Source organism: Mustelus asterias, chromosome 7, assembly GCF_964213995.1.
Source record: "Mustelus asterias chromosome 7, sMusAst1.hap1.1, whole genome shotgun sequence".
In the NCBI taxonomy this organism is placed as follows: Eukaryota; Metazoa; Chordata; class Chondrichthyes; order Carcharhiniformes; family Triakidae; genus Mustelus; species Mustelus asterias.
The window spans coordinates 87611114-87638973 of record NC_135807.1 but is presented as its reverse complement, the minus strand read 5'-3'; the positions used below and the strand labels follow the sequence as shown (position 1 = coordinate 87638973).

At 43.2% G+C, this 27860-nt stretch overlaps 1 protein-coding gene across 8 annotated transcripts in view; it reads right to left on the bottom strand.

The window, feature by feature from the left end:
• Positions 1–281: 281 nt before the first annotated feature.
• rbbp8 (retinoblastoma binding protein 8) overlaps positions 282–27860 on the bottom strand; it is a 147111-nt gene continuing 119532 nt past the window's right edge. For 5 of the 8 annotated variants that reach the window (XM_078216441.1, XM_078216443.1, XM_078216439.1 and 2 more), the window contains 6 exons: positions 26993–27101; positions 11239–11346; positions 8813–8882; positions 7370–7466; positions 3882–4023; positions 282–759 (listed from right to left, as the gene is read on the bottom strand). In XM_078216441.1, coding sequence (XP_078072567.1) covers positions 659–759; positions 3882–4023; positions 7370–7466; positions 8813–8882; positions 11239–11346; positions 26993–27101 — 627 coding nt within the window. In that variant the 3' untranslated portion in view covers positions 282–658. The remainder of the gene's footprint in view (positions 760–3881; positions 4024–7369; positions 7467–8812; positions 8883–11238; positions 11347–26992; positions 27102–27860) is intronic. The other 3 variants (XM_078216440.1, XM_078216444.1, XM_078216445.1) reach the window with 2 other exon arrangements.

Genomic DNA, 27860 nt, shown 5'->3' with positions numbered 1-27860 from the left:
GGTCAATACTTTCTTCATCAAACTTCCACAAGTATGTAACTTCAGGTTAGAGGGGCTAAGTGGTAATCAGGAGCAGGAACATAGCTACTTTTATCTTCTAATTAGTGGTGAGCTGAACAAGATGCTTTAAGCTAATTGGAGTGCCCCGACTATAACTATGGTCAACTCAGGACAGACCAAGGATTGAACAGAGTTTGTACAGCTCTCCACCGGTCAGTACAGCACTTCATTTGACTTGCATATCTTGCTTGTTGCAACAAAGATTACTCTATGAACAAGCTGGAGTTCAAAGGTGTTTTGTTTTTATTCGTCTATATTGATGTGCTATTTATTATAAATTGTATCAAATGATCACTACAACTTTACCATACATTCAAAAATTCAAGTTATATTTACAGACACTTAGTAACTGCATAATTTCCAGTGCAATGAATAGCACCATACCTTATGCCGGGTGTGCAAATGCCAAAGTTTCCACCTAATATACAGATGAAAAGCAATCATAATTTAAATATCATAGAAAAAGGGTAGATTTGACAACTGTTATTAAAAGAATTGGATAACAATCTCTCAATACAAGATTCAAAGCAAAAAAGGAATTTAAACCACATTCTTTAGCATAGCCTTTTTGTTTTGCAGTTGTCACTTAATCATTTGATTAAGTTATGTTCTGTTCCTTTCCCTTTGGTAAAAATGTTGGATTGTAAGGACGCCTCCGTCTTGGGCGCTGGCAAGGTGTGCTCTCTTCTTTTATGTAACCTGAGAATTAACAGCAGACGTATTTGATAGTTAAAAGGAACATGATAGAGGGTTTGGGACATTTATTACAAATTGCTATTTCACTAAAATACCACAAGATGGTGCAATGCGAACTCTCCAGAAAAAGGAAAACAGCAATTGTGATAGGTAGAGGTTAGGTTTTTCAAATAGACACATACTCATGGAGAGACTTTCACGATAGAAAAATGTTTGCATTGTTGGGTCTGCCTGATGAAATTAAAAATCTCCTTTGCCTATAATATTTTGTCCAGTTAGCCTCTTTCTGATACTCCCCCTGACCCTTTCATTTTGTCCTTGGCAAAAATGTTATTTTGAGGTGTGGTTGATCTTTAAACCTACTCTCTTATCTTTCACTTGAGTTTCTGGAGTGGGATTTGAACCCACAACCTTCAAGAATCAGCAGTCAGAGTGATGCTCACTGAACCATGACCAACAACTTGATCTGAACATCTGTATCACCTGTAAATAAGTCTTTGACAGCCTGGATCACTCCCTAACACTTGTTCTCCTTCCCACAACAATTACTTGTGCAGCTGCAGGAAATGTAACACATGACCTTTCACTTCTTTCCTTACCACTGTCCAGGATTCAAACACTCATTAGGGTAAGATAGTGAATTATCACCATCTCTTCTTTCCTTAATACACAGCATTCGCTGTTCAGAATGTAGTCTCCTCAACATTGGGAAAACCAAATGTAGACTAGGTGCTCACTTTGCTGAATTCCTTCATTCTGTCCGTAGACATGATCCCGAGCTTCCAACGGAATGTCTATCCCACAGACACTCATCTCTCATCCTTTGGATTCCTTGCAACGAAGGTCAACACAAGCTCCTGGCACAGCCCCTCATGTTTCTAATTGGTAATTTACAGACCTATAGTTTTAACATTCATTTAGGGACAGTTCTTATATTTTCCCAACTAGCTGGTGCTGGTAATGTAGCACCAATGTGCAGTAGTGTTCTTTTAATTATTCATGGGACATGGGCATCACTGGCTGGCCAGTATTTATTGGCCATCCCTAGTTGCCCTTGGGAAGGTGGTGGTGAGCTGCCTTCTTGAAACGCTGCAGTCCACGTGCTGTGGGTCGGCTGTGAGGCAACAAGTTTCAAGTGAATTTAAAAATGACAGAAGGTTTAGTTTCCACATAAAAGCTGATAAAAGTCCAGCTTTAACTCACCACCACCACCTTGCTTGACCCTCCACTGTTTTGAATGTCAGACTGCTTGTTTGACATCCAGTACTGAAGGAGCAGCCAATTAAATGTTGAAAATACTTCTGCAAATGTCTTCTGACCCCTTCACAAACTCAACTCTAAGCCTTTCTTTGACAAACATCTACGGTTGAACCCTGCAGTTCACAATCTTGGTGTCATATCTGACCACGAGATTAGCTTTCAAACCCCTATCTGCATTGTAACTGAGATTACCTATTTCCACCTGAGACATCACCATACATTCACCCTACAATTCAAAATTACCCCATGGTCCTTAAGTGTTTTGGAACATTTCGCCATTGTGAAAGGTGCTGCATAAACACACGTCCTTTCCAAAGAAATGATACATTAAGGTTGGAGCTATGAGCAAAGAGGAGGGCATGAATATATTTTGGCTTGATCTAGCAAGGAGCTGGTAGATACTATAGATAGAAATATGTTTGATATTCTACTGGATTTGGGGATGGCAGGGTACATGAGTAGACATGTTCTACAAATGGAGGTCACTGTTGATAGTATGGTGTTGGATGCTCTGTTAAACAAACTGTTTCTCTTGCATTTAGCCAAAGTTGACTCAGACTGTCTAATATTTATGCGTAAAATAGCATAAACTGAGGTTGCGACAATCACTTCGCAAACTTGACCTAATATTCATGGCTTGCTCGGTGGAACAGTAGTTAGCACTGCAGCCTCACACCATCAGGGACACAGGTTCAATTCCCAGCTTGGGTCACTGTCTGTGCGGAGTCTGCACGTTCTCCCTGTGTTTGCATGGGTTTCCTCCGGGTGCTCTGGTTTCCTCCCAGTCTGAAAGACATGCTGGTTAGGTGCATTGGCCATGCTAAATTTTCCCTCACCGTACCCGAACAGGCACCGGAGTGTGGCAACAGTAACCTCATTGCAGTGTTAATGCAAGCCTACTTGTGACACTAATTAATAAACTAAACTAATATATATTCCTTCAATCTCTCCAACAGTTTTATTCCACAGCAAGGTGAAGACACGCAGAATAACTGTTCTGATCAATTTTGCTGTTTCCCCTCAATACATCCTAGCTTTGTCCAATATAAAAGTAATGAACATTCCCTGTCCCCCATTTTCAGTAGGTTATCTTGCATGACTTAACAGTTTTCCCCAAGCCCCTCTCCCATGTTCCATCCTCCTCACTTCTCTTGGTGACCAAACTGCCCCTTCGCTTTGTAGCTCTCTCTTTATCTAATAGCTTCATTTGAGTGTTTACAACTGGACTCCAGAATAAAATCCAGCAACCTTACTTTGCAATGATTTCCATGAGTTCAAATGGTTAGTTACGTCAAATAAAGACAGTTCATAAACTCATAGCCCAATCAAAACCGGCATGAAACTCAATGCAGGTTTCAAAAAAAAAAATCCCAACAAAAGCAAAGGAAATTTTACAAACCAAATTGGACTTTAATCAGCATCTAAAAGACACTCGGTACCTTGTGGTGTTCACCAGTCATCAAAGTCAGGCTTTCAATGGGAAATGGATAAGCACTTGAAGGGGAACAAATGCAGCACTACAGGGAAAGAGTTGAGGAGTGGACTAGCTAAACTGCGATTGTAGAGAGCCGGCATGGGATTGACATGCCAAATGGTTTCCTTTTGTGTGAGAATCACTATGTTTCTTCAGCCATTACACTTAGCTTGCTAATAGCATTTTCAACAAACATTATGTTTCCTTGTGGTAACATTGAAGTCTCAAAACATGGAGAGCAATATTAAACTATTGAACTAATGAACCAAAATGAACTAAAAAAATAACATTAATTCAACACTGCTGAAAGCAAACAGAGTTATATGTTAAATAATATCACTAAAGATAGCAAAATAAACTTGACCCACCAAGTGAGCCTATACTTCCTCACCTCGATCAACACAGGTTTGTGTTGAGGGGAACCCTACTTCCCAGAAATTCTCAGGTGTGTTTGGGGGAATGTATCGGAATCTGTGTCTGGAGCAATGTGCCAATTTTTTCAGTCTTTCTTCCTCTGGGAGGTCTGCATAATACTTATATAAAAAGGTAAAGGAATTAGAATATATAAAGTCTGCAATTTTGTACACAGAATTGCAAATTAACTCTACAACACATTTCAATGAAAAGCTAAGTAATACTCAGCACCAACAACATCTCAGACCTCCCTCTTTCGATTATAAACTTTAAGCAGGACTTGAAAGAATTCTTAGCATTACAATTTCATTGAGAACTTATAAACATTAAAAATAATAGGTGGGTGGATAAAAAGTTTTTTTAAAAACTGTAATCTTCTCCACAAACCACTTCAGTTTTGTCCTTCTAGTTAATGATATACTTGCAATGACTACTGAACTTGGTGCCCTTTTCCCAGGGTTAGTTGCTGAAGTTTTACCAGGTATTGTAAGGAAAACAACAGCCAAACCCCCAACTACCAGGGTTAGAAAGTATATTTGAAAGGAAACTAGATAAATCAAACAATAATTAGCATGCACCAAGCTTGCATTTTAACTGTTAAATTGTAGGCAGATAATGAATACCACAAGGTCCCCATTCTGAGGCAAAGGGGGAGAGACTGTGGTTACTACTGTTCTTTTATTTAGTAAAAGCATTTTCCTCTTTTGAAGACATTTATTTATTTAACATTTTTCATGTCTTTTTTCTCTTTAGAGATAACAAGTGCACCCCTCTCAATTGTATACACCCATGTGGTTCAAAGTAGTGACACGATAATGTACTGGATTCATTCTGTTCTAAACTAACTACCAGAAACTGAGAGCGCAGCATGGAAAGAAGAACCATTTCACTCTACTTGTATGGATACAGCTGGTCTATGCACATCATTGGTCTATGGTGTATCAAGTCAACTTCCTAGCATTCTACAGAAGAGTGCTTTGGTGTCTTACGAAATCACCGTTTCAAAAAATAATTCTGTTTAAAATATGACCACAATTTTCATTTAAATATTCGTGTACTTTCTTATAATAAACAATGTCATTTGCCCTAAATTGATGCCAAGCAAAATTAAATACACAATAAAATCCTATGATAATGAGGAGAGCCTGCAGGTAGAAGATCATAGAATCCCTACAGTGCAAAAAAAAAATTCGGCCCATCGAGTGCACTGACTGTACGACAGAACATGTTGCCCAAGTCCTCTTCCCCACCCTATCCCCGTAACCCCATACATTTCCAATGACTAATCCATCTAACCAACACATCTTGGGATACAAAAGGGGCAATTTAGCATAGCCAATCTACTTAATCTGCACATCTTTGGACTGTGGGAGCAAACTGGGGCACCCGAAGGAAACCCACACAGACATGGGGAGAACCTGCAAACTCCACAGTCACACAAGGCCAGAATTGAACCCAGGTCCCTGGGGCTGAGAGGCAGCAGTGCTAACCACGGTGCCACCGATATTGTAGTCCGATTAATAAGGATTAAAACTTGTACATAAGCAGATTTGTCACCATCATTAAAAAATATATAAATGTATATTGAAAGTAGTAGCTTTGGAATTCCTCAGGGCTTACAGGGTCAGTGCATCTATGAAGTGATGGGATTTCCACCCACTGGCCCAAAGTGCTACTCACCCGATCTGAAATCCGAGGGCAAGGTAATTAACAAAATGAAGTGTCTAAACTTGTGCCAGAGTTACTGGGTCACCCATCTTCAAAATTTGAACAGGAGCGAGCCACAGCATGAATCAACTCAGAACAAGTCTTCAAAAAATTCACCAAATGATTTGTAACAGACTGGGTTCCCACGTAGTACAGAAACACCAATCTTCAACAAAACGAGCAAATTCTAAACAGCTGGGATCTTTTGTACCCAAGCATTGCTAAAGACATAAATGGGGAATTACATTGGGTCTAATCATCTCATATTTGCATGCGTCTGTCTAGAGATTTGGATGGAAAAACCACAGGGACCTGACATGATCCACTGAATCTAGTTATGATTTTCAGCCTTGACTGCCTCGATATAGGAGGAGTGCAATGTAAAATCCTGAAAAAATGTGGTCCCACATCAATTTAAAATTTAATTTTACATTATCAACATTGTTGCCACAACCCTAATCCTGCTCTCAAACATGATAGTCAAGTTGACCATGCTTAAAGTTCAAAGATTGACCATTACCTGTTGTATACTTCTAGCATTTTCCATTTTTATTTCCAACTTCAAAGAACAAAGAACAAACAAAGAATACAGCACAGGAACAGGCCCTTCGGCCCTCCAAGCCCGCGCCACTCCCTGGTCCAAACTAGACCACTCTTTTGTATCCCTCCATTCCCACTCCGTTCATATGGCTGTCTAGATAAGTCTTAAACGTTCCCAGTGTGTCCGCCTCCACCACCTTGCCTGGCAGCACATTCCAGGCCCCCACCACCCTCTGTGTAAAATATGTCCTTCTGATATCTGTGTTAAACCTCCCCCCCTTCACCTTGAACCTATGACCCCTCGTGAACGTCACCACCGACCTGGGGAAAAGCTTCCCACCGTTCACCCTATCTATGCCTTTCATAATTTTATACACCTCTATTAAGTCTCCCCTCATCCTCCGTCTTTCCAGGGAGAACAACCCCAGCTTACCCAATCTCTCCTCATAACTAAGCCCCTCCATACCAGGCAACATCCTGGTAAACCTCCTCTGTACTCTCTCCAAAGCCTCCACGTCCTTCTGGTAGTGTGGCGACCAGAACTGGACGCAGTATTCCAAATGCGGCCGAACAACGTTCTATACATCTGCAACATCAGACCCCAACTTTTATACTCTATGCCCCGTCCTATAAAGGCAAGCATGCCATATGCCTTCTTCACCACCTTCTCCACCTGTGACGTCACCTTCAAGGATCTGTGGACTTGCACACCCAGGTCCCTCTGCGTATCTACACCCTTTATGGTTCTGCCATTTATCGTATAGCTCCTCCCCACATTATTTCTACCAAAATGCATCACTTCGCATTCATCAGGATTGAACTCCATCTGCCATTTCTTTGCCCAAATTTCCAGCCTATCTATATCCTTCTGGGATCTTTTGTACCCAAGCATTGCTAAAGACATAAATTCCTTTTTTCGATGACAATATTTACTGATATTTGGTAAATTCTGACTATTTATGATTTGCAATATGATTCTATCTTGCATTTGATATTTTTTTTAATCCCTAAATCTGAAAGTTCTTAGTTTTTTAAAAGATAAACTAATAACAAAGCCAGAATGGACTCGATGAATTTTAATAATTTCCATCTTTGCTTACAAGATGGCAACTTCTTTGAAAAATGAAAATGACCCCTTTAAGCCATAAAAGGCAAGGTGAGCTGAAGAGAATAGACAAGCCCAGAACAGGTCTTGCAATGTGCTTAGCCAGTACTTACGACTTCACATTCTTTGCATGTATGCCCATGCATTTTTCTTCTCTCTTCCTTGTTACGGACCACCTCAACATGAGGGAAGTTTAAAACTGTATTCTTCCTATAAACAAAATAATAGTTACAAAGTTATATTATTTATTAAATTTTTACTTGCGTTATACTTAACATTGTCATAAGAACATAAGAAATAGGAGCAGGAGTAGGCCATCTAGCCCCTCGAGCCTGCCCCGCCATTCAATAAGATCATAGCTGATCTGAAGTGGATCAGTTCCACTTACCCGCCTGATCCCTATAACCCCTAATTCCCTTACCGATCAGGAATCCATCTATCCGTGATTTAAACATATTCAACGAGGTAGCCTCCACCACTTCAGTGGGCAGAGAATTCCAGAGATTCACCACCCTCTGAGAGAAGAAGTTCCTCCTCAACTCTGTCCTAAACTGACCCCCCTTTATTTTGAGGCTGTGCCCTCTAGTTCTAGTTTCCTTTCTAAGTGGAAAGAATCTCTCCATCTCTACCCTATCCAGCCCCTTCATTATCTTATAGGTCTCTATAAGATCTCCCCTCAGCCTTCTAAATTCCAACGAATACAAACCCAATCTGTCATGATGTGGTGGTGGATATTATACAGTTTAAAGACAATCGCATCTGCTTAAAAAGCTCAAATTAAATATAGTTCCATAAACAGATCGTGAAATTCCACAAAATCCACGATATACGCATAGTTGGGATTAAATTGGTACACGGCACACTTTACCCCCCAACTTTTACACAGCACTGGAAAAATATCAAGGACTCCAAAAAGTCAAATCAGATTACCTTTTTTTTTAAAAAACACCACAAATGATGCTGTTTTGATTTCATCATATTTTAGTTCACAACATTAAACGCTAAAACACTATTAATTTTTTTTCTGTAGATATTAAATGAAAGTACATTTACATTTTGAAAGTGGAACAGTTCTTTCAGTAACTAAAGGGATTAAATCCATACAAAGAACTTCACTGAGTGGTCAGACAGTGTTCTTTAGTTAACAGTAACTTAAAGATTATAAAACATTGGATGTTCAGATGACAGAATGGTAGCACACAAATGGAGACCTATGGCCAAAACTTTTTCCTATCTTGTGTCTGGAGAGCCAGTGGATGAAGACTTCATTTTTGCACTGCTGCCAACAGTGCTGATGAAAATCTCCTTCCTACAATCTGCTGGAGTTGTTGAATTTGATTTCTCTAAATTGCCAAGATTCAATGACCGGATAACACACTCAAGTGCGCCAAGACCAAATATTAATAGAAAATTGAAAGAGCCGTGACCATCCACAGCAAGTTATATTATCTCCCGCCTCCTCCTATAAAGACCAAAATGTGAACATTAGGTAAATATTTGCATAGCATATATTGTGCTTAGACTACAATGTATAATTAATCTATTAATTATGTTACCTTTGCCCAGGGTTTATATAAGGCTGCACAAAAGATTCATTTTTTATTTTCTCTGACTCTTCTTGAAATACTAAAAGAAAACACAAATAGTCAAGTCCTTAAAAAAAATGTAATCAATGATACTATCATTCAAACATTTAATATAAATTAGTATGGTGAAATGATCAAAAATCTGCCTTTATCATTGGGCAGCATGGTAGCACAGTGGTTTGCACTGCTGCCTGACAGCACCAGGGACCCATGTTCAGTTCCAGCCTTGGGTGATTATGTGGAGTTTGCACGTTCTTCCCGTGTCTGCATGGGTTTTCTCCCACAGTCCAAGGTATGTAGGTCAGATAGATTAGCCATGCTAAATGCGTTACAGGGATAGGGCGGGGGAGAAGGCCTGGGTAACAGTCTGTCAGAGAGTCGGTGCAGACTCAATGGGCCGAATGGTCTCCTTCAGCACTGTAGGGATTCTATGATTAATATTGACATATCCGTATGATCAAAGGACATTACAGTACAGGCGGCAACCACTGGATTCATTGTCCCTCTAAAGGTCATTACAGTACAGGTAGCAATCACAAGACCCACTGTCCTTTTTAATTCCCATTCACCTGTCCTTTATTTATTTTGTTTTTCCTCCATTTCAAAGTCAATTTTATACTATTTTGGATAGGACATTTCATATCCTTATATCTCTGCTAACTATATTCACTGACTCCCTGGTGGTATTAAGTTTTTACCCTCTAGTTACAAACCTATTGATCAGTAGAAATAGTTTCTTCCTATTTGCCTTACTAAAATCCTTGAAAACTTTCCTTAGATCATCTCTTAACTCATTCTGTTCCAGTGAAAACAGTTTCTTGCTCAAATCTCTTCTCATAACTAAAACCTCTCATCTTTGGTATCATAGAATCCCGACAGTGCCGAAGGAGACCATTCGGCCCATCGAATCAGCACCGACAACAATCCCGCGTAGGTCCTATCCCCATAACCCCACATATTTACCCCGCCAATCCCTCTAACCTACACATCCCGGGACACTAAGGGGCAATTTAGCATGGCCAATCAACCTAACCTGCACATCTTTGGACTGTGATATTACCTTACTAAATATCTTTATTACCATTTGCATGAGCAATTTGGATACACCTTAGCAGGGCAGCATATTAAGTCTTGTGAAAATTTTGATATTGTAGCCTCTGTATTCAACTTCAGGTCATCGGGAATGAAAACGCACAAGAGTTTGATCAGTCCCGTGCCACAATTCCACTTGAAGCTTCTGGCAAAGGCAGAGGTCTGGTTGTGCCAAGCCTTTGATTTTTGTGTCTTTGAGAACAGAACAAGACAAACGTTGTCAACAAGCGAAATTAGGGAGGAGTTTGTCTGCACTGGAATTCCTGCTAGACCAGCTCAGTTTGATGCCCAAAAGGCATATATTTTTAAGAAAATAGATTAACCCCATTGCACAAGGATTAAGGGGTGCATAGTGAAGGTTGGTTGTGTGGCAGGGGTGGGAATGCCTGGGAAACCTGCTACTGTGGCTGATGTATCATATTCTCGAGCTGCATGGAGCAGGTAGGGCACCAGAGATGCTCCTCTAGTGATACTTAAAATTCACCGGCAAATGAGACCTCGCAAATTCTAATAAGGATAGCTCCATGGTCCTGATACGACTACTAGGATTGTGTCAAAATGAATTTATAGGGCCACTGATAAACCTAACACTAAACCCTGGATGACAATGTTACATTTTTATCAGTGGAGTTTAAAAACATTAACTGCAATCTCTATTCTTTAGTCAACACATTCCAGAAAAGGGCTTGCATATGAGAGTGGAAGATGATCACCGGTAATTCAGCTTTTTAGACCATTAGACATAGGAGCAGAAGTAGACCATTCAGCCCACTGAGTCTACTCCACCATTCAATGTGATCAGGACCTAAGTTGTCAATAATTAAAGATCTAAATCAAATTGAAGCCAAGGTGTACATTAGAATATAGGTCAAATGCTGAGAATACTACTTTTAAACTATTTTTCTCCAATTTCTAAGGATACAGATTTTTGGTTTAATATTCTATAGGTGTAGGTAGGCCTACCTTGGCTAAGTGATCATTCTTGTGGTGAGTAAAGATAATGAGTGCTAATGGGCCATTTCACCAGAAAGTACCTGGTATAAACCACGGTCAATAACCTTTCCCAGCAGACATCACTAGATAGCAGAAATTCTGATGAATTTTACTCCTTGATATCCCCAGATCAAAGTGGCTAATTCTAGCATCCATGCTGCTGTCCCAGCAGAGAAAGTAACAAAGCAAAGGCTTGCAATAAAAATTGGGATCTTCTAGTCTGAATGGGTTAGTACTAAACTGCATGCTGTACATTATCTACAATGTCATCAGGACAGAAACAATGATTTAATCCAAAAAATTAGGATTACCACTGTCGTATTGGGGACTCCTTGTCTCTTCAGGATACGATTCATATTCACCATAAGCAGTCCGATCAAACACTTCAGCAAGACTGTCATCCATTGTGTGTCTGCTTCCTGTGAAAAAAATAGTTAAAACTATTGATCACAAAAAACAAAGGATTTTAGGTTCCTGGTTACTTTATCATTTCAAGAGAGCATTGAGATAGCATAGCTACATTGTGGAATCAATATCTATGTCAACTTAACTGCTTCTGTTTAGTTGGTGGAAGGCTCGCGTCAATTAAGCAACCCATGAGCACCCATGACAGGTATCAATCACTGAACTTACTCTTTCCCCCAATATCCCTGAAAACAATGGTCTGTGCCGGCCGAGAGAAGGCACATCCATCCAAAGGTCAGGGATTTCATCCCCACTTTATCTCTCACCCCCAAGTAGCCTGGCTTGCCATAAGGGTATTCATAATTTTCCTGGAATGCATTAATCTTCTAACTTACACAGCCTCCCTCATTAGATTATTCAACCTTTTCATTATTCTTTGCATTAAGTTATATCTTAGGTATGTGTTCACCATTTCCTTATCTATAACATGAACCTTAGCCTCCTTGTCCTTCGGCAAATATTAACAAGTCAGTTTGGAATTTATTTACTTCTTTTGGGATGTTAAATATCTCAATAAGGATAATTCTAAATGGCCTTTCTCCTAACGTAAGCACTCCTTATGTCTTCATTTGCTTTTCTCGTAGGCCATTTGCCCAATCCCATGTCAAATTTCTCTATACCTCCTCCAACTCCAGGATGTTGAAGGGTGCCCAAAACTGGAAATATAAATTAACAGTGACCCCTGATATTTGAGCTCTATACCCCATGAGTTATTTCATCAAGGATCCTGTTTGCTCTTTCCACGACGAATACACATGGTGCTAACAGTTTGAGTACTTTTCTCATGTGCCATTTACTGGAGAGAGTTTCCATTTACTTTGTACTCTTAAACAATAGAGCCAATATTTCGAGTCACGATGTCCCTTCGTCACCCCACGGAGATTCCTGCCTTTAATTTATACTCTTGTTTGCCTCCTCCAATCCACTTCAGATTTCTCTACATCAAATGACACTCATTTCTTGGTCCAATTTCCCAAATTGCACAGAACTCTATGCAGCTTGTTAACTACTTTGCTACATTGTAGAATTTTTCACTATGCTTGGTTAAAGAAAATTTGGTAAGCTTAGTTGCTGTCCCTTCTGCAAATAATCAATATTTATTGAAACAGTGGCAGGAACCTAATTTTTCAGCATTGTGGCCAAAAGGGCCATCTAAAATGGCGATTTGTAAAGCACTCTGGGACAATTGGGCAAGAACTAAAATGACAGACTGCAGCCTAAAAGACAGAGACAAACAGGCTGCAACCCAGACGACTGAATACACAGGATATGGGTCATCTCCAAGACAAAAGAGACTTTCTGGTCAAACTGGATTGTTTACCAGACATAAGGGCGCCGTAACCCCTTAATTGGGAGGGAGGTATGAACCCTACGTGCCCCCAGCACCTGCAGACATGGCCATTGGGGACACACCCAGAGATTGGTGTGGCAGCACCCGATTGGACTTTATCGATCAGGGTGATCAAGTCCTGATCGATTGATTGGTAATGGCAAAAGGAGCGCAAAACCCAACGGAGTATAAAGGATGCTACGCAACCAAGAATCTCTTTCTCTCTCTCTCTGACCCCACGAACGAGCTACAACACCGGTGACCATCGCCAGCGATGACCAGCACGAGGAGAGCCATCACACCCAAGAAGGAAGGAAGACCAGAGCCAGTGCGCCAGACCAGATCAAAGGACCAGACTACGCAGAGGACGACCGAGACTAGCGCACAGATAAAGGCCAATATCTGCTTGGGTACTTGCCAGTCATGCAAAGTTAAGTCAAGGTCTTGTATTGGACTTGAACTCTCGTATTTTCTGTAAGATAACTTATTGTTGGTTGGGTGGGTGTTTATTGATATTAATCTTGATTATTGACCTTAAATAAATATTGATTGAACTAACCAGACGTCTACTCGCAGTTATTTGTCCACCGTATAAGGGTTAAACCAGACTGTGCGGCAGGCACAACAATTGGCGACTCTGCCGGGACATCGACAAGAAGTAACTTTTTTGCTCCGATGTTGAATCCCGCAGAATCTATATTAAACGATTATTTAAAACTCAAAGCCAACAGGTGTAAACTCCTTATTGGACAAATAACTGCTTTCGGGAAATTGTTTATTGTGCATGCATTGTTACTAACAAGGAGGATAGAGTAAACTCCGTAGGTTTACATTAGACCGGAACATAGCCCAAAGCCGTACCTGCAGTCCGATCAACTCCCTACCCCTTTACGTTGAATATAGAATGGCAGGAAACAGCACAGAGACAGAGAAGTGTCCCATATGGGAAGTAAAAATCAGGGAATTTATTAAGAAGAAAGGGTGGCCCCTATGGACAGAATCTTGTGCCAATACTGAGACGGGACCGGGATCCCGAGGGCAGAAGTACTGGGATGATCTAAGGAAAGTTCAGGGAAAACGGGCAGACAAAAGTGAGAAAGAAATTGCCATTGTGAGCTTCTTAGGACAGCTGCTAGGAACAGAAAAGGAGTTAAACACAGTTCGTAAGGAACTGGAGGAATCGAATCAAGCACAGGAGGAAAAGGGGGAGGAGATTAAGAAACTAAGGAAACAGCAGCAGGAGAAGATAGAGCTGATAAGAGCCGAAAAGGACAGAGGTGGATGAATTAAGCAGAACCAACCAGGCAAATTTATTACATCTGGGCAATTTTCAAACCCAGTATGAGAGAGCCTACCAAGACGCCCAGCGCGCTGTCTTGGCCATAGGTGAAGCTGAGCAGTAGTAGCACGATTGGAAGCTAAGTGCACCAATCTGCAGGCGGCAATAAAAGCACTACATCAAGCCAGTAAAGAACAGAGACAGGCAACCGCTGACCACTCCAAATGCCAGCGAGAAATTTCACGGCTGGAATCCCTATTATCGGTTCAGAACGGATTTATGTGTACCTTTGGGACTGTAGAGGCAGAGGAGATGGAGAATGCAGATTGGGGAGTGTTAAAGGAGAATGCTAGACTTTATGTTACGCAAACCGAGGATTGGGGTCCACCACCATCTTTCCCAGGGGAAATCATACCCACTGCGCCCCCAGAGTCACCTCCAGTAACGATGCATCCAGTGACGACTGGGAGAATCTCAGGCCCCAGCTGTTACATACACAACCCCGTTTACGGTGGCACAATTGGCCGAAATCGCAAATAAAATCACAACCTTTGAGCCATCGGCTGATCCACAGTTTCTTTGAGGATTGTAGGCAGTAGAACTGGACTGGAGGCAGGTTGCTAGCGGATCCGGTGCCACGGGGATCAGTGCTTGGTCCTCTGCTCTTTGTGGTTTTCATTAATGACTTAGAGGAGGGGGCTGAAGGGTGGATCAGTAAATTTGCTGATGACACCAAGATTGGTGGAGTAGTGGATGAGGTGGAGGGCTGTTGTAGGCTGCAAAGAGACATAGATAGGATGCAAAGCTGGGCTGAAAAATGGCAAATGGAGTTTAACCCTGATAAATGTGAGGTGATTCATTTTGGTAGGACTAATTTAAATGTGGATTACAGGGTCAAAGGTAGGGTTCTGAAGACTGTGGAGGAACAGAGAGATCTTGGGGTCCATATCCACAGATCTCTGAAGGTTGCCACTCAAGTGGATAGAGCTGTGAAGAAGGCCTATAGTGTGTTAGCTTTTATTAACGGGGGTTGGAGTTTAAGAGCCGTGGGGTTATGCTGCAACTGTACAGGACCTTGGTGAGACCACATTTGGAATAGTGTGTGCAGTTCTGGTCACCTCACTATAAGAAGGATGTGGAAGCGCTGGAAAGAGTGCAGAGGAGATTTACCAGGATGCTGCCTGGTTTGGAGGGTAAGTCTTATGAGGAAAGGTTGAGGGAGCTAGGGCTGTTCTCTCTGGAGCGGAAGAGGCTGAGGGAAGACTTAATAGAGGTTTATAAAATGATGAAGGGGATAGATAGAGTGAACGTTCAAAGACTATTTCCTCGGGTGGATGGAGCTATTACAAGGGGGCATAACTATAGGGTTTATGGTGGGAGATATAGGAAGGATATCAGAGGTAGGTTCTTTACGCAGAGAGTGGTTGGGGTGTGGAATGGACTGCCTGCAGTGATAGTGGAGTCAGAGACTTTAGGAACATTTAAGTGGTTATTGGATAGGCACATGGAGCACACCAGGATGATAGGGAGTGGGATAGCTTGATCTTGGTTTCAGATAAAGCTCGGCACAACATCATGGGCCGAAGGGCCTGTTCTGTGCTGTACTGTTCTATGTTCTATAGAAGATAATGCATGGACTAGATGAAAGGGAAGAGGTGAAGCTGATAGTCATGTGCTTAAGCAAGTCTGTGTGGTCTGCCCTGCCAGCCCCTCAAAATGTCGGGGAAGGAACCTTAAACGAAATTAAGGAAGCGATATTGACTGCGGTAGGATTTAATAAAGGGGATCCTGTAGATGGGTTAAATAAATGTAGACAGAGGAAAGGGGAACATCCGACTGCCTTTGCCGGTCGTTTATGGATCCACTTCACGGGAGTATATGGGGAATTAGATCGGGCTAGATTAAATGAAGCTGATTCACCCAAATGGGCGAGGACATTAGTCTCGCACACCACAGAGGAAGGCAAGAAAGCCTGTGCCAATTTTGATCCCGCACAGATCACACACAATGAAGCATGGGTTCTCCGACGCTTAGCTCGGGTCTGGGAACAGGAAGTTCAGGGAGCCCCAATGTCACGGTCAGAAAGGGAGGCGAGAATGCTTCTGATGAGGGCGAGCCAGGGTCCAGTATGGAGAAACGAGGGTAGAGGGGATCACCAATACCAGAGAAATACAGCTCCACCTTACACAGCAGCCCCTGGGAGATATAGAGGGACATGTTTTAATTGCGGGCAGCCAGGACACTTCGCTCGAGATTGTAGGAGACCCCCGCCACCATATACACGGTCCCCGAGACTACCAGGACCACCAGCTCCACCAGTTAGGGCAGCTCCTAGGTACGAGAGAGAACACCGTCCACCACGGATGGAAGGTCCCGGTCACCCCATGCATACCGTAAGCACGAGCCCATCACTGTATCCAACTGTCCCTGCCTATGGAACCCCAGATTGACAGTGCCCGGCCTCCCCAACCTGGATCTGTAGCACCAGGTGGGATAGGATAGGGCGACCCCTAGTTAACGGCGAGGTAAGAGGCCACCTCGTAGAATTCCAAACTACCCTAAACTAATCCAAATTAAAAACAGACATCCCATGGCCAACGGGCACAATTACACTCAGCGGATTCACAGGACACATGCAGGAGGGACGCATCACAAGCCCCGTACAGATCTGTCTAGGTAACATGGTGTGTGACCATCCGGTAGTGTTACTTGACCTTCCCCCAAGCGCTGAACACATCCTGGGGTCCGATTATATGAATAAATGTAATCTTTCATTCGATCCAGCTAATCGATGCATTTGGCAGATGGCTATGATTAGCAGAGCGCCAATCATCCCAGTCGGGACATATGCTAATAGGGTGAGCACAATAGGGGAATTCTGGTTTGATCCCTTAGCGATTAGCAGTGATCCAGCTGTCAGGGAGGTGCTTCAAAGAAACAATGGCGTGTTTGCACGGCATAAACATGATTGTGGCCAGATACCTGGGGAGGTGTTGATTGAAGAGCCGGCCCCGAAACCACAGAGACAATACAGTTTCCCCAGACAGGCAGAGGGGGAGGTGGCCAAAGTAATTGATAGTCTATTACAGCAGGTGGTGTTGAGATGACTGGCATCCACAAATAATGCGCCAATATGGCCCGTGAAGAAGGTAGATGGATCATGGAGGTTAACGGTCGATTATCGGGAATTAAATAAGGTTACCCCACTCATGACCCCACAGTAGCCACAAGTCCCGTCACCATGATGAGACAGGGAGCCCAGGCAAAGTTTTCACGGTACTAGATATTAGTAACGGCTTCAGGTCCATCCCTTTAAATCGGTCTTGCTAGTACAAGTTTGCCTTTACCTTCCAAAGACAGTGATACACTTGGACTTGCCTACCACAGGGTTTCCATAATTCCCCGTCCATCTTTCACAGGCGACTAGCTACTGGACTAGAAAAGTTTTCCTGACCCGAGTGCTTGGTCCAATATGTAGATGATTTATTGTTACAGACTAACACCAAAGAGGAACATATAACATTGCTGGATGAATTACTCGCACAGCTCCACTCATTAGGCTGCAAAGTTAACCCGAAAAAGACCCAAATTTTGCAACCCAAGGTTATATACCTGGGTACAGTGATTACCCATGGGAAGAGGGAGATCGAACAGAAAAAGATAGACTCCATAGAGCACCTTCCACTGCCCCTAGATGGGAGTGCCCTCCGATCTTTCCTAGGTCTAGTAGGATACTGTCGGAACCATATAGATGGCTTCGCCACCAAGGCAGTCCCACTTTCCGAATTGCTAAAGAAAAACGCAACCTGGAAGTGGACTGTGCAGCACACAGCTGCAGTAACCGATTTAAAGCGTGCCCTCGCCACAGCGCCAGCCTTACTAGTCCCTGACCCAGATCTACCATACGGCTTAGAAGTTGCAGCTACCGACCACACACTTTCAGCAGTACTATTACAAGAAAGACATGGTAGACCAGGCCCAATAGCCTATGCCTCACGAGCATTAGACCCAGTCGAACAAGGCTTCTCCGCATGTGAACGACACCTGCTCGCGGTATTTTGGGCCATGCAGCATTTCGCCTATATCACCGGACTGAACCCAATAACCGTCCTCACTGAACACACCCCAACCCAGCTTCTGCTGGATGGCCGCCTTAAAGACGGCTCAGTAAGCCAGGTCCGCGCTGCCCGTTGGACACGACTACTGCAGGGTAGGGACATCACTGTAAAGCGAACTAAAGTGCGCACGTTCCTGGCAGATAATTTAAATTATGGGGGAGATCCGCATGAGTGTCAGGTTATAGCCACAAAGGACCCCACAGGTCCGTTTATCCCGAAACAACAGGAGAGACGATCAGGGACAAAACAAACAGCCACCCAACGGACAGACTCAGCCATCAGAATTTATGTAGATGGTTCATCCACCGTAGAGAATGGGACCAAAATCACAGAATGTGGCATTTATGTAGAAAACCAACAGGGACAGCCACTAATAGAACTCACCCTCAAACTACCCAGCCATTTATGTGCTCAAGCTGCCGAACTTGCAGCAGTCGCATACGTAGTGAGCCACCCAGACCTATTCCCAACCCCCGTCAACATACACTCCGATAGCATATACGTGTGCAACAGCCTGACTGAGTTCCTACCGCTATGGGAAGCCAGAGGCTTCGTATCTGCGGACGAAAAGCCCCTACCGTCAGCCCCCTTATTAAAATACATTCTGCAGGCCACCGAAGGACGCACATATGGGATCATTAAGGTTATAAGCCACCACAGGACCTCCCCACCTGGTAACTGTGAGGCTGATGCACTAGCCAAGGCCGGGTGCTCGTACGGGACAGTTTTGGCAGCCACCTGTAGGAGAGCGAGTAAACGCTGTGACCATTTGCCAAACGAATATAGCTGACCTGGTCCAGGCGCAGCGCACGGACAGTTCCCCAAAACAAATTTTAGAAGGAGTCTACCCAGCCCCATATGAGAAATGGAAGGACAAAATACAGATTCAGAATGGTTTGATATTAAAGGCAGGCACATACATAGCGCCTGCCCAGGACAGAAATCAGCTCATCTACTAGTACCATGACAGACATGGCCATCAGGGCATCGAGCCAACAATCGAGCGATTAAAAGAATTATGTTGGTGGCCTGAACTGCACGATGACGTTGCCCATTATATTGACAATTGTTTAATTTGTGCCCAGAACAACCCTGATAGGTATGCCAGAAAAGCAGAGCTAAGACACCAATGCCCAGTGGAAGGCCCCTGGACAAATCTCCAAATTGATTATATCGGCCCACTGCCGCCATGTAGGAATGGATTTAAATACGTCCTGGTAATAATAGACACTTTCACCAAATGGGTCGAGGCATTCCCCACTCGATCCAACACAGCTAAGGCCACCGCAAAGATATTAGCCCAGCAGTTGTTTACACGATGGTGTCTTCCCCACAGCATAGAGTCCGACCAAGGGACACATTTCGCTGGGCGGGTGATGCAGAACGTTATGGCTATGTTTGGGATGAAGCAGAAATTCCATATCGCCTACCATCCACAATCCAGTGGAATCGTAGAGCGCATGAACCGAATGCTAAAAGGGATCATTAGAAAGACAGTGCAGCAAAACAACACAACACGGGATATAGTACTTCCCTTTGCCCTCATGATGGTATGTAACACCGTTTCCAGTTCTACTGAAGTTCGACCTATGGAGGGGAGCTGAATATTTGTTGGGGTTTGACTTAGCTGAGCCTGCTATCACAGCGCTCACCCACGAGAAAGCCGTCCAGCAGCTAACCGAAAACATTAAAGCAGCCCAGTTAGCCGCGGCTGTCCGATTAGGAGTTAAAGAGAGACAGAGCAAGGCATATTTCGATAAAAGGGTACACCCGGTAGAATATACAGTTGGCCAGCAGGTGATGATTTCCCTCTACAACCCCAGTTCTTTCTTGTCCCCGAGATATGCAGGTCCGCACACCATCACTGACAAAATAAGCCCCTCAGTGTATAAGGTCCTGATCGCCAACGGGAAAACTGGTTGGTTCCACGTCAATCAACTGAAAGCTTACGGGACTCAGAATAATCACTTCCACCATCTCTCATTTGAGATAGGGGAGGATGACACTAGGCGACCGGAATGGCCTCATACAGGAAATGTATTTCCCCGGACACCTTCTCATCCATTTTCAGGTTCAGACCAGACCCTTACCCCGAGCACACTACAGCCCAGAGCCTTGTCCACACCTGAAGTGCCCCTAGGGGTACTGATCGACCCAGACATAACAGGAGACTTGCGCACCCTAGAGGACTGGCGCGACTCGCTAGATATCAGCCCTCGCAGCATGATGGATTCTCCCAAAAACATAAGCCTTAACAGCCCCAGACCAACAGTGAGGCCCTGACTAAACAACACCGGGTTATTTTGATGGGGACACCCGATGCTGCATCCCCCACATGGATAAGGGACCAGGTACAGATTAATTAGACTGGACACGAGGATGAAGGACTCTTGAACCCTGATTCAAACGCAGACCCCATAGTGCAGTCCAACGAACAAACACGGGTATGGAAACCAGGTGGGGAGATGATGGAGCCCCATGAGACAAATGATTCAGAAGATGAGTCTCTGTTGGACAATTGGTTAACAAAAATGCCGAACGAAGGAATCTAAGGTGCTCCAGATGATGACATTCAGCCTCCAATGCAGACCAATGCAAGATACAAGAATCTCTGGTGGAAGCACCAGTCTACAAGCAGTTTCATACTACTAGTACGATTAACTGGGCCACTTACACAACCCGATACCAACTCTTTTGCTACCTTTCTTCAGTTAAGGCCATATTGAACAAATTATACACATTTTTGAGGCAGCTATGCTACATTTTAAAATCTTCAAGGCAGACATGCTAAGTTTTAAAGTCATTGAGGCAGCTGCGCTAAATTTTAAATCTTCAAGGCGACTGAACTACATTCTCAACAGGAAAGAAAATAAACAAACTCTTACAGTGAAAGCCTGATACCATATGCAGCTGCTCTGCGTTCCAAGTGACACTGAGAATTTTATTTCCAGTATTCTAATGATAGTAGGGCCATCTCTTTACTCCTAATGTTAAAGGGACACATTTTCAACTCTTAGAGGCACTTGTGCTAAATTTTACATGCGGCCCGCTTTCAAACTCCAACACACTTATAGAACAGACACTTCTTCAGGTCCTTACAGACCGACTCCAGTGCTGTTCGAATCCCTATAGTTAATGGTGACTGCTGCTAGACTAAAACCGGCCGCCTTGATTTTGCTGGCCAGTTAAAATAAGCTCTTTTCCGACAACCCCACGACTCGTCTACTCATCGATCTGAACAAAAAGAATTGCTCCGTAGTGCTCCACAATTAGAATTTTTTTAAAATTACGACATGCAAGCGCGCTTGAGATACCCGGGTCCTCCTGACCACACCACTCTCAATAAGTGTTCAAAAAAAAAAAGCAGGGGGAGCATGGACACTTTAAATATATGCGTATACATCAAATATTAGATGCGATAACAGCAGAAATTACATTGATTTTCTCAGGACAGTGACGTACGACAACAGAGATGCAACCTACGATCTACCTCATCGGACTCATCATCAGGATAAATGCACAGGACATTCCAAGCAAGATGAACTTGTGGTTATTTATGGTTTGTCCCACCTGACATGGGGGAATGTGAGGAGGGTGTGTTATGGGTGCACCCCGAGAAGAGTATAATGTTTGGGTGTAACAACCAGCGGCTGGTATACAGAAAACCAAATTGCAGTTCAACTGAATGTTATCTGAGTGTCACCACAGAAGGGGATTGGTGGGGATTTTCAAATAATGGGTGCCCTGAAATTGGATGTCTGGCCAACGGCCCAGAAAAAGGATTAGAGCTCGGGCAGCGGTGCCCCAGGACGCTCATAGAGGGGAACTTTGCATTGTATGAAATAAGAACTGGGCCGAAGCCAACCCCAGACCCATCCCACTCGATTTGTCCTGAAGCCACCCCCAGACCACAGAATGGATTGATACTAAAACACACAGGGAAAACCTTGTATGACAACATTCACCATGAATTGGTACCTGTGGTGGTGGATATAGCTGGGACCCAACTGCCAGAGTGGTGCTCTCCCCAATTTAAGAGATTATACCTCCACTTAACTCACAGACGGTTAGAACGGAAGGTAGGAATGGATGAAAGACAGGAAAGATCCAGGAGGGAGTTAGTCAATGACATGGCCACAGCATACGGGGCAGGGGTAGCAACCATCAACGCCCTTGATTTAACCGACCTGGACAATAAACTTAGAGTTCTGACCCAACAGGTTAAACAGACACTAAGTTCCATCAATGAGGACAATCAGCAAGATGCTGAAGGGAAACTGACTGGGAACACAGCCAGCAGCCACATGGTAGCTGTGTTAGAAGGACACACCAAGACAATCAATCAAATTATCAGGGAAAAATTAGAGGATGTTGACCGACAACTGAACCGGACTTTATGTCGTGCATATGGACAGTGGATGATAGAACAGCTAGGGGAAAACCTAGAGCAGGTACGCAGTGGACAGGTTCCGTCTTGGATTAGTGACGAACAGATGGAACACTTAGTTACGGGTAGGAAACACCGAGTTATCTGGCTGCCAGATGCGGCAGTTGACCAAAGTCTGGTTTAATGACGACTGCAAAGGGACCCCAGGGAAAGCCCTGGGAATTATCTTAGGGCTCCCCATAATCACTGACGACCGGGTTGGACTGAGGGTCTTTGAAGTGGAGAATATAGGGATTATCCATGAGGATATCTGGATTGGGCACGACGGCACTTTACCATACGCAGTGGAGAAAGAAGGGAGGCTCATAGGCACTACTTTGGACAGATGTCAGCAAACTGACGAATTAATGGCATGCCCGTACCCAGTATACTTAAATGAGCATGCACTGTGTGGCTTCAGAACAAACACTAGCCTAACTTGCTCAGTAGAAGCTCGTGGCCTGGACACAGACATAACTCGGGTGGCATACAAGGGAGCAGGGAGATACTGTCTCACCACCTCCCTGAAACAATATCAGTATGGCGCGACACATTGTAACATTACTAACACTACATTCTGCTTCAAACCAGCCAGGATGGGCCTCATTCAACTAAAAGACATTCATAAGAGGGAGGGGGTAGATTTGAATGCCACTGACGAGCTCCGACAGACTCTAGGGGAGTACCATGAGAAATATGACACAAGCCTAAAATTCCTGCCAGAGGAATTGAACCTGATTCGGGCAAAATTGGCTACAGCTCACAGAACCTTCACCAAAGTAGTACAGCAGACCCAAGAGGTGAAAAGGAGGATTAAAGAAATTAAAGTCACCTCTTGGTGGGAGGACCTTTGGAACTGGGGCTCAAACATCCAAATCCACCCATTTGTTCGCATAATGTCACACCCGACGGTAGTACTGATTTTGTTCATCCTGGTATACTTAATCATCCTCACAGTCCAATTCAGCCGATGGAAAAAGAGGATCACCCGGAGGCAGAACGTAGGGTCCACCCTTGAACCATGGTCCCCTCTAATTCAGTAGAGCAATGCTTACAAGAAGCCTGCCATTTTGCGATTTGTACTAATGTACCAAATATGCCTCAGATCTGCAAATACTTTATTCCAATGTCTGTTTGAATGTTGGTTTATAATTAGCTTATTGTAGTAATGGTGTTTGAAATATCTGATTGTCTGTATTTGAGGGTATTTAGCTTATTGCAATAATGGTGCTTAGAACATGTGATTGTTTGTATTTGTAGAGGGCTATTGTCTGTAGCTTCTGGAATATGTTGTAGGAATGTATTATTACTGTGCATGCCAATGCCTGGGCCTTGCTTGACTGTTGAGTGACTGGGGAATTCCTGACAGATACTGGTCCCGAGTTTGTGATCCATCACGCTTCACGTTCAGGATCAAAGGGGGGACTGTGGCCAAACGGGCCATCTAAAATGGCGATTTGTAAAGCACTCTGGGACAATTCGGCAAGAACTAAAACGACAGGCTACAGCCTAAAAGACAGAGACAAACAGGCTGCAACCCAGACGGGTGAATACACAGGATATGGGTCACCTCCAAGACAAAAGAGACTTTCTGGTCAAACTGGGTTGTTTACCAGACACAAGGGTGCCGTAATCCCATATTTGGGAGGGGGTGTGAACTCTACGTGCCCCCAGCACCTGCAGACATGGCCGTTGGGGACGCACCCAGAGATTGGTGTGGCAGCACCCGATTGGACTTTATCGATCAGGGTGATCAAGTCCTGATCGATTGATTGGTAATGGCAAAAGGAGCGCAAAACCCAACGGGGTATGAAGGGTGCTGCACAACCAAGAATCTCTGTCTCTCTCTCTGACCCCACGAACGAGCTACAACACTGGTGACCATCGCCAGCGATGACCAGCACGAGGAGAGAAGGAAGGAAGGAAGACCAGAGCCAGTGCGCCAGATCAGACCAAAGGACCAGACTACGCAGAGGATGACCGAGACCAGCGCACAGATAAAGGCCAATATCTGCTTGGGTACTTGCCAGTCACGCAAAGTTAAGTCAAGGTCTTGTATTGGACTTGAACTCTCGTATTTTCTGCAAGATAACTTATTGTTGGTTGGGTGGGTGATTATTGATTGTGTGTCTTAAATAAATATTGTTTGAACTAACCAGACGTCTACTCGCAGTTATTTGTCCACCGTATAAGGGTTAAAACAGACTGTGCGGCAGGCAGAACAGCATCCAATCCAGGTGGTCACTGTGTTCCATTTTGATGCTGATTCCTCAATATTTACATGAGTATTTTCTAACTTAACCAGCTAGATATACAATGTAGATTTGCACTGGCTACGTTATACTACAAACTCGAAACAGTGCAAGGTAGTTACACAACATTAATGTATTTGGGAATCAAATATCGATTGATTTGGCTCTAGAATACAAGGTAAGAAAGCACTTCTTCACACAGAAGTTAGGGAAAAAGGGAAAATCTGAAATTCCGCCTCAAGCAGCTGCTGAGACTAGGTCAATTGCAAATTTAAAAATTAAGATGGATATATTTGTCAAGGGTATTAAGGGTTATATACAGGCAGATGGAGTTAAGAAAAGATCAGCCATGTTCTAACTGAATTTCAGAACACACTTGACAGCCTAAATAATATACTCCTGTTCCAATGTTTGAATCTTTGCACTGACACACACACCTCCATCGAAGTGCCACACAACTATACTAAAATATCAAGTTTATCACTACTTCAGCTCGGTTTGCTGATGAGGAATATTACCCATTACCACAGAACATTGCTCTGATCTTTATGGTGCATCCATATGTTTTATGAAAAATGCCTCAGGTTTTGTGGTCAGTATGAAGCAGTAACATTGACTGTTGGCCTCAAACAGCTTCCTACAAGGTTTTAGCAGGCTCTAGGGCACAGACAAATTCAAACACTGGTTTAAGTCTTTAGGGGTTCTGTGGCACCCAGGCATAGGGAGAGAGACAAAAGTGCAGATCAACCAATGAGATTGAAGATTCCTCACAGGCAGAAAAGCAGAAGTCAAAAACAGTAAAGGTAAATTACATTTAAATCATTGTGCAGAAAGCAGGAGTAAACACATGGGATTAAAAAAAAGTTTAAAATAAAAATAATTTCTATGTTTTTAAAATTCTGTATCATTTATGTTCTGAAGGAATGTGACTTCACACTTGTAAAATTAATTTTTCAGAGCCAGATAGGTTGATCAGCAATAATTATAACTTACTGCACCATTAAAATGTCAGTTACACTTGATGGAAGAATCTGAAGCTTTTCTCAAGTCTTTAGTGTGATTGTCTCAGGTATAGCATAATAGTCTGTCATTATATTAAACAGTGATTTCTAGCAAATTCAATTGGTGAAGACTGAAATGCTGTTGAGCAGCAGGGTATTTGGCAGCATCATTCAATTTATGAATACCAGTGGTGGGATGAGGTCCTTAAGTAATCCTCAACTGGCCACTCAAGGGCCTCCATTGGCCTAGAGGTGCAAGGACTGACCTCGATCTTTACTGACCCTGATTTAACCAGGCAGAGTTGGGAAGGTGACAGGCTCTCCACCCCGTGCTTTCTCACCTGCTCCTGGAAAGGGGGAGAGGGGCATTAAATACCACCTCAAATCTACAGCATCATTTGTTTGATGACATATAGAGCTTTGAGTCGGAGACTTTTCCGGAAGGTCCAGGGGAGAAGGGAAAATGCCAGTCAGATGTTAAACTTCCTGAGCAATTCCCACAGTCACTGTTTCTGTACTACATGGGAACCCAGTCTGTTGCACATCATTTGGTGAATTTTTTAAAGATATGTTTTGAGTTGATTCATGTTGTGGCTAGCTCCTGGTCAAATTTTGAAGATGGGTGACCCAGTAACTCTGGCACAGATTTAGACACTATTCAGTTTATGTAAATTGCCTTGCCCTCAGATAGCTGATTGGGTTAGTAGCACTTTGGGCCAGTGGGTGGAAATCCCATCACATCATAGATGCACTGACCCTGTAAGCCCTGAGGAATTCTGAAACTAATACTTTCAATATGCATTTACATATTTTTTAAATGATGGTGACAAATCTACTTATGTACAGGTTTTAGTCCTCATTAATCAAAGAACTACAGCATCAACGGCACAGTGGTTAGCACGGCTGCCCCAAAGCTCCAGGGACCCTGGTTCAATTCCAGCCTTGGGTGACTGTCTGTCTGTGTTTGCACCTTCTCCCTGTGTCTGTGTGGGTTTCCTTCAGATGCTCCGGTTTCCTTCCACACTCCCAAAATGTGTAGGTTAGATGGATTAGCCCTGGGTGATATGTAGGCTAACAGGGATATAGCAGGGGAGTGAGACTGGGTAAGATACTCTGTCAGAGTTGGTGCAGACTCGATGGGCTGAATGGCCTCTTCTGCATTGTAGAAATTCTACGATTCGATGAATTACTTACCAAGGTTAGACTGGTCGACCCTTGATTGTTTTGATTTTGGCAACATACTTTCACTCACATAAGTACAATCCGTGTCGAGAGTATTCATCCCCAGTTGCCTGGTGGACTGCTAGAAGAAAAATATCAGATTTTCTTTACCAACTCCTCATACGTTTATAATCAACAAATTGCATGTAACTGATACATTGATAACTGGTATCGTTTCATTCCTAATGCATATTTCACCAATTCATTGGACCCGATTTAGAATGATTTGGACAAAAGAAACGACAGTAAATTGGATGGTAATTCACGTCTTCAATACAGAACAAGTCCAAATGGATTGCTGTAACTTTCAAAAAAATCATTTAGACTGCAGATTAATTAAAAGTGGATTTCACCCAAAGATTTAATTAGAATTAAAAGGACAAGAAAATCTATTGAGAATAATATCTCTTCAAACCACATCCTCAATGTCTGCAAAAACATGAGGGGTGAATATTTGAACTACATTTAAAAAGGAAATACGGATTCCTCTGCCACACAGACCTGCTATTTCATGTTTTACCCAAGTCACGTAGCTGGTTCAATGACACAACTGACAGGGAGAATTTAAAGATAGTTGACTCATTCATTTAAATGATGGGAGCCATCCAACCCCAGGAAACAGCTTCCTGATCTGATTCCCCTAGTCTGTGCTGTTAGCGAAGGGATATATTCCTAAACAGGAGAAAAACTAGCTTGGTTCCCATCCCTGAGCATTATCCAGAGATCCTAGAGGATGTATGTGTAGACATTGTTTAAACACAGGTAATTCTTAGTCCACTTTGGCAGTGGTCTGAAAGCAGATGATCCACGTGACTTAATGGTGTTTTATCCAGGAATATCA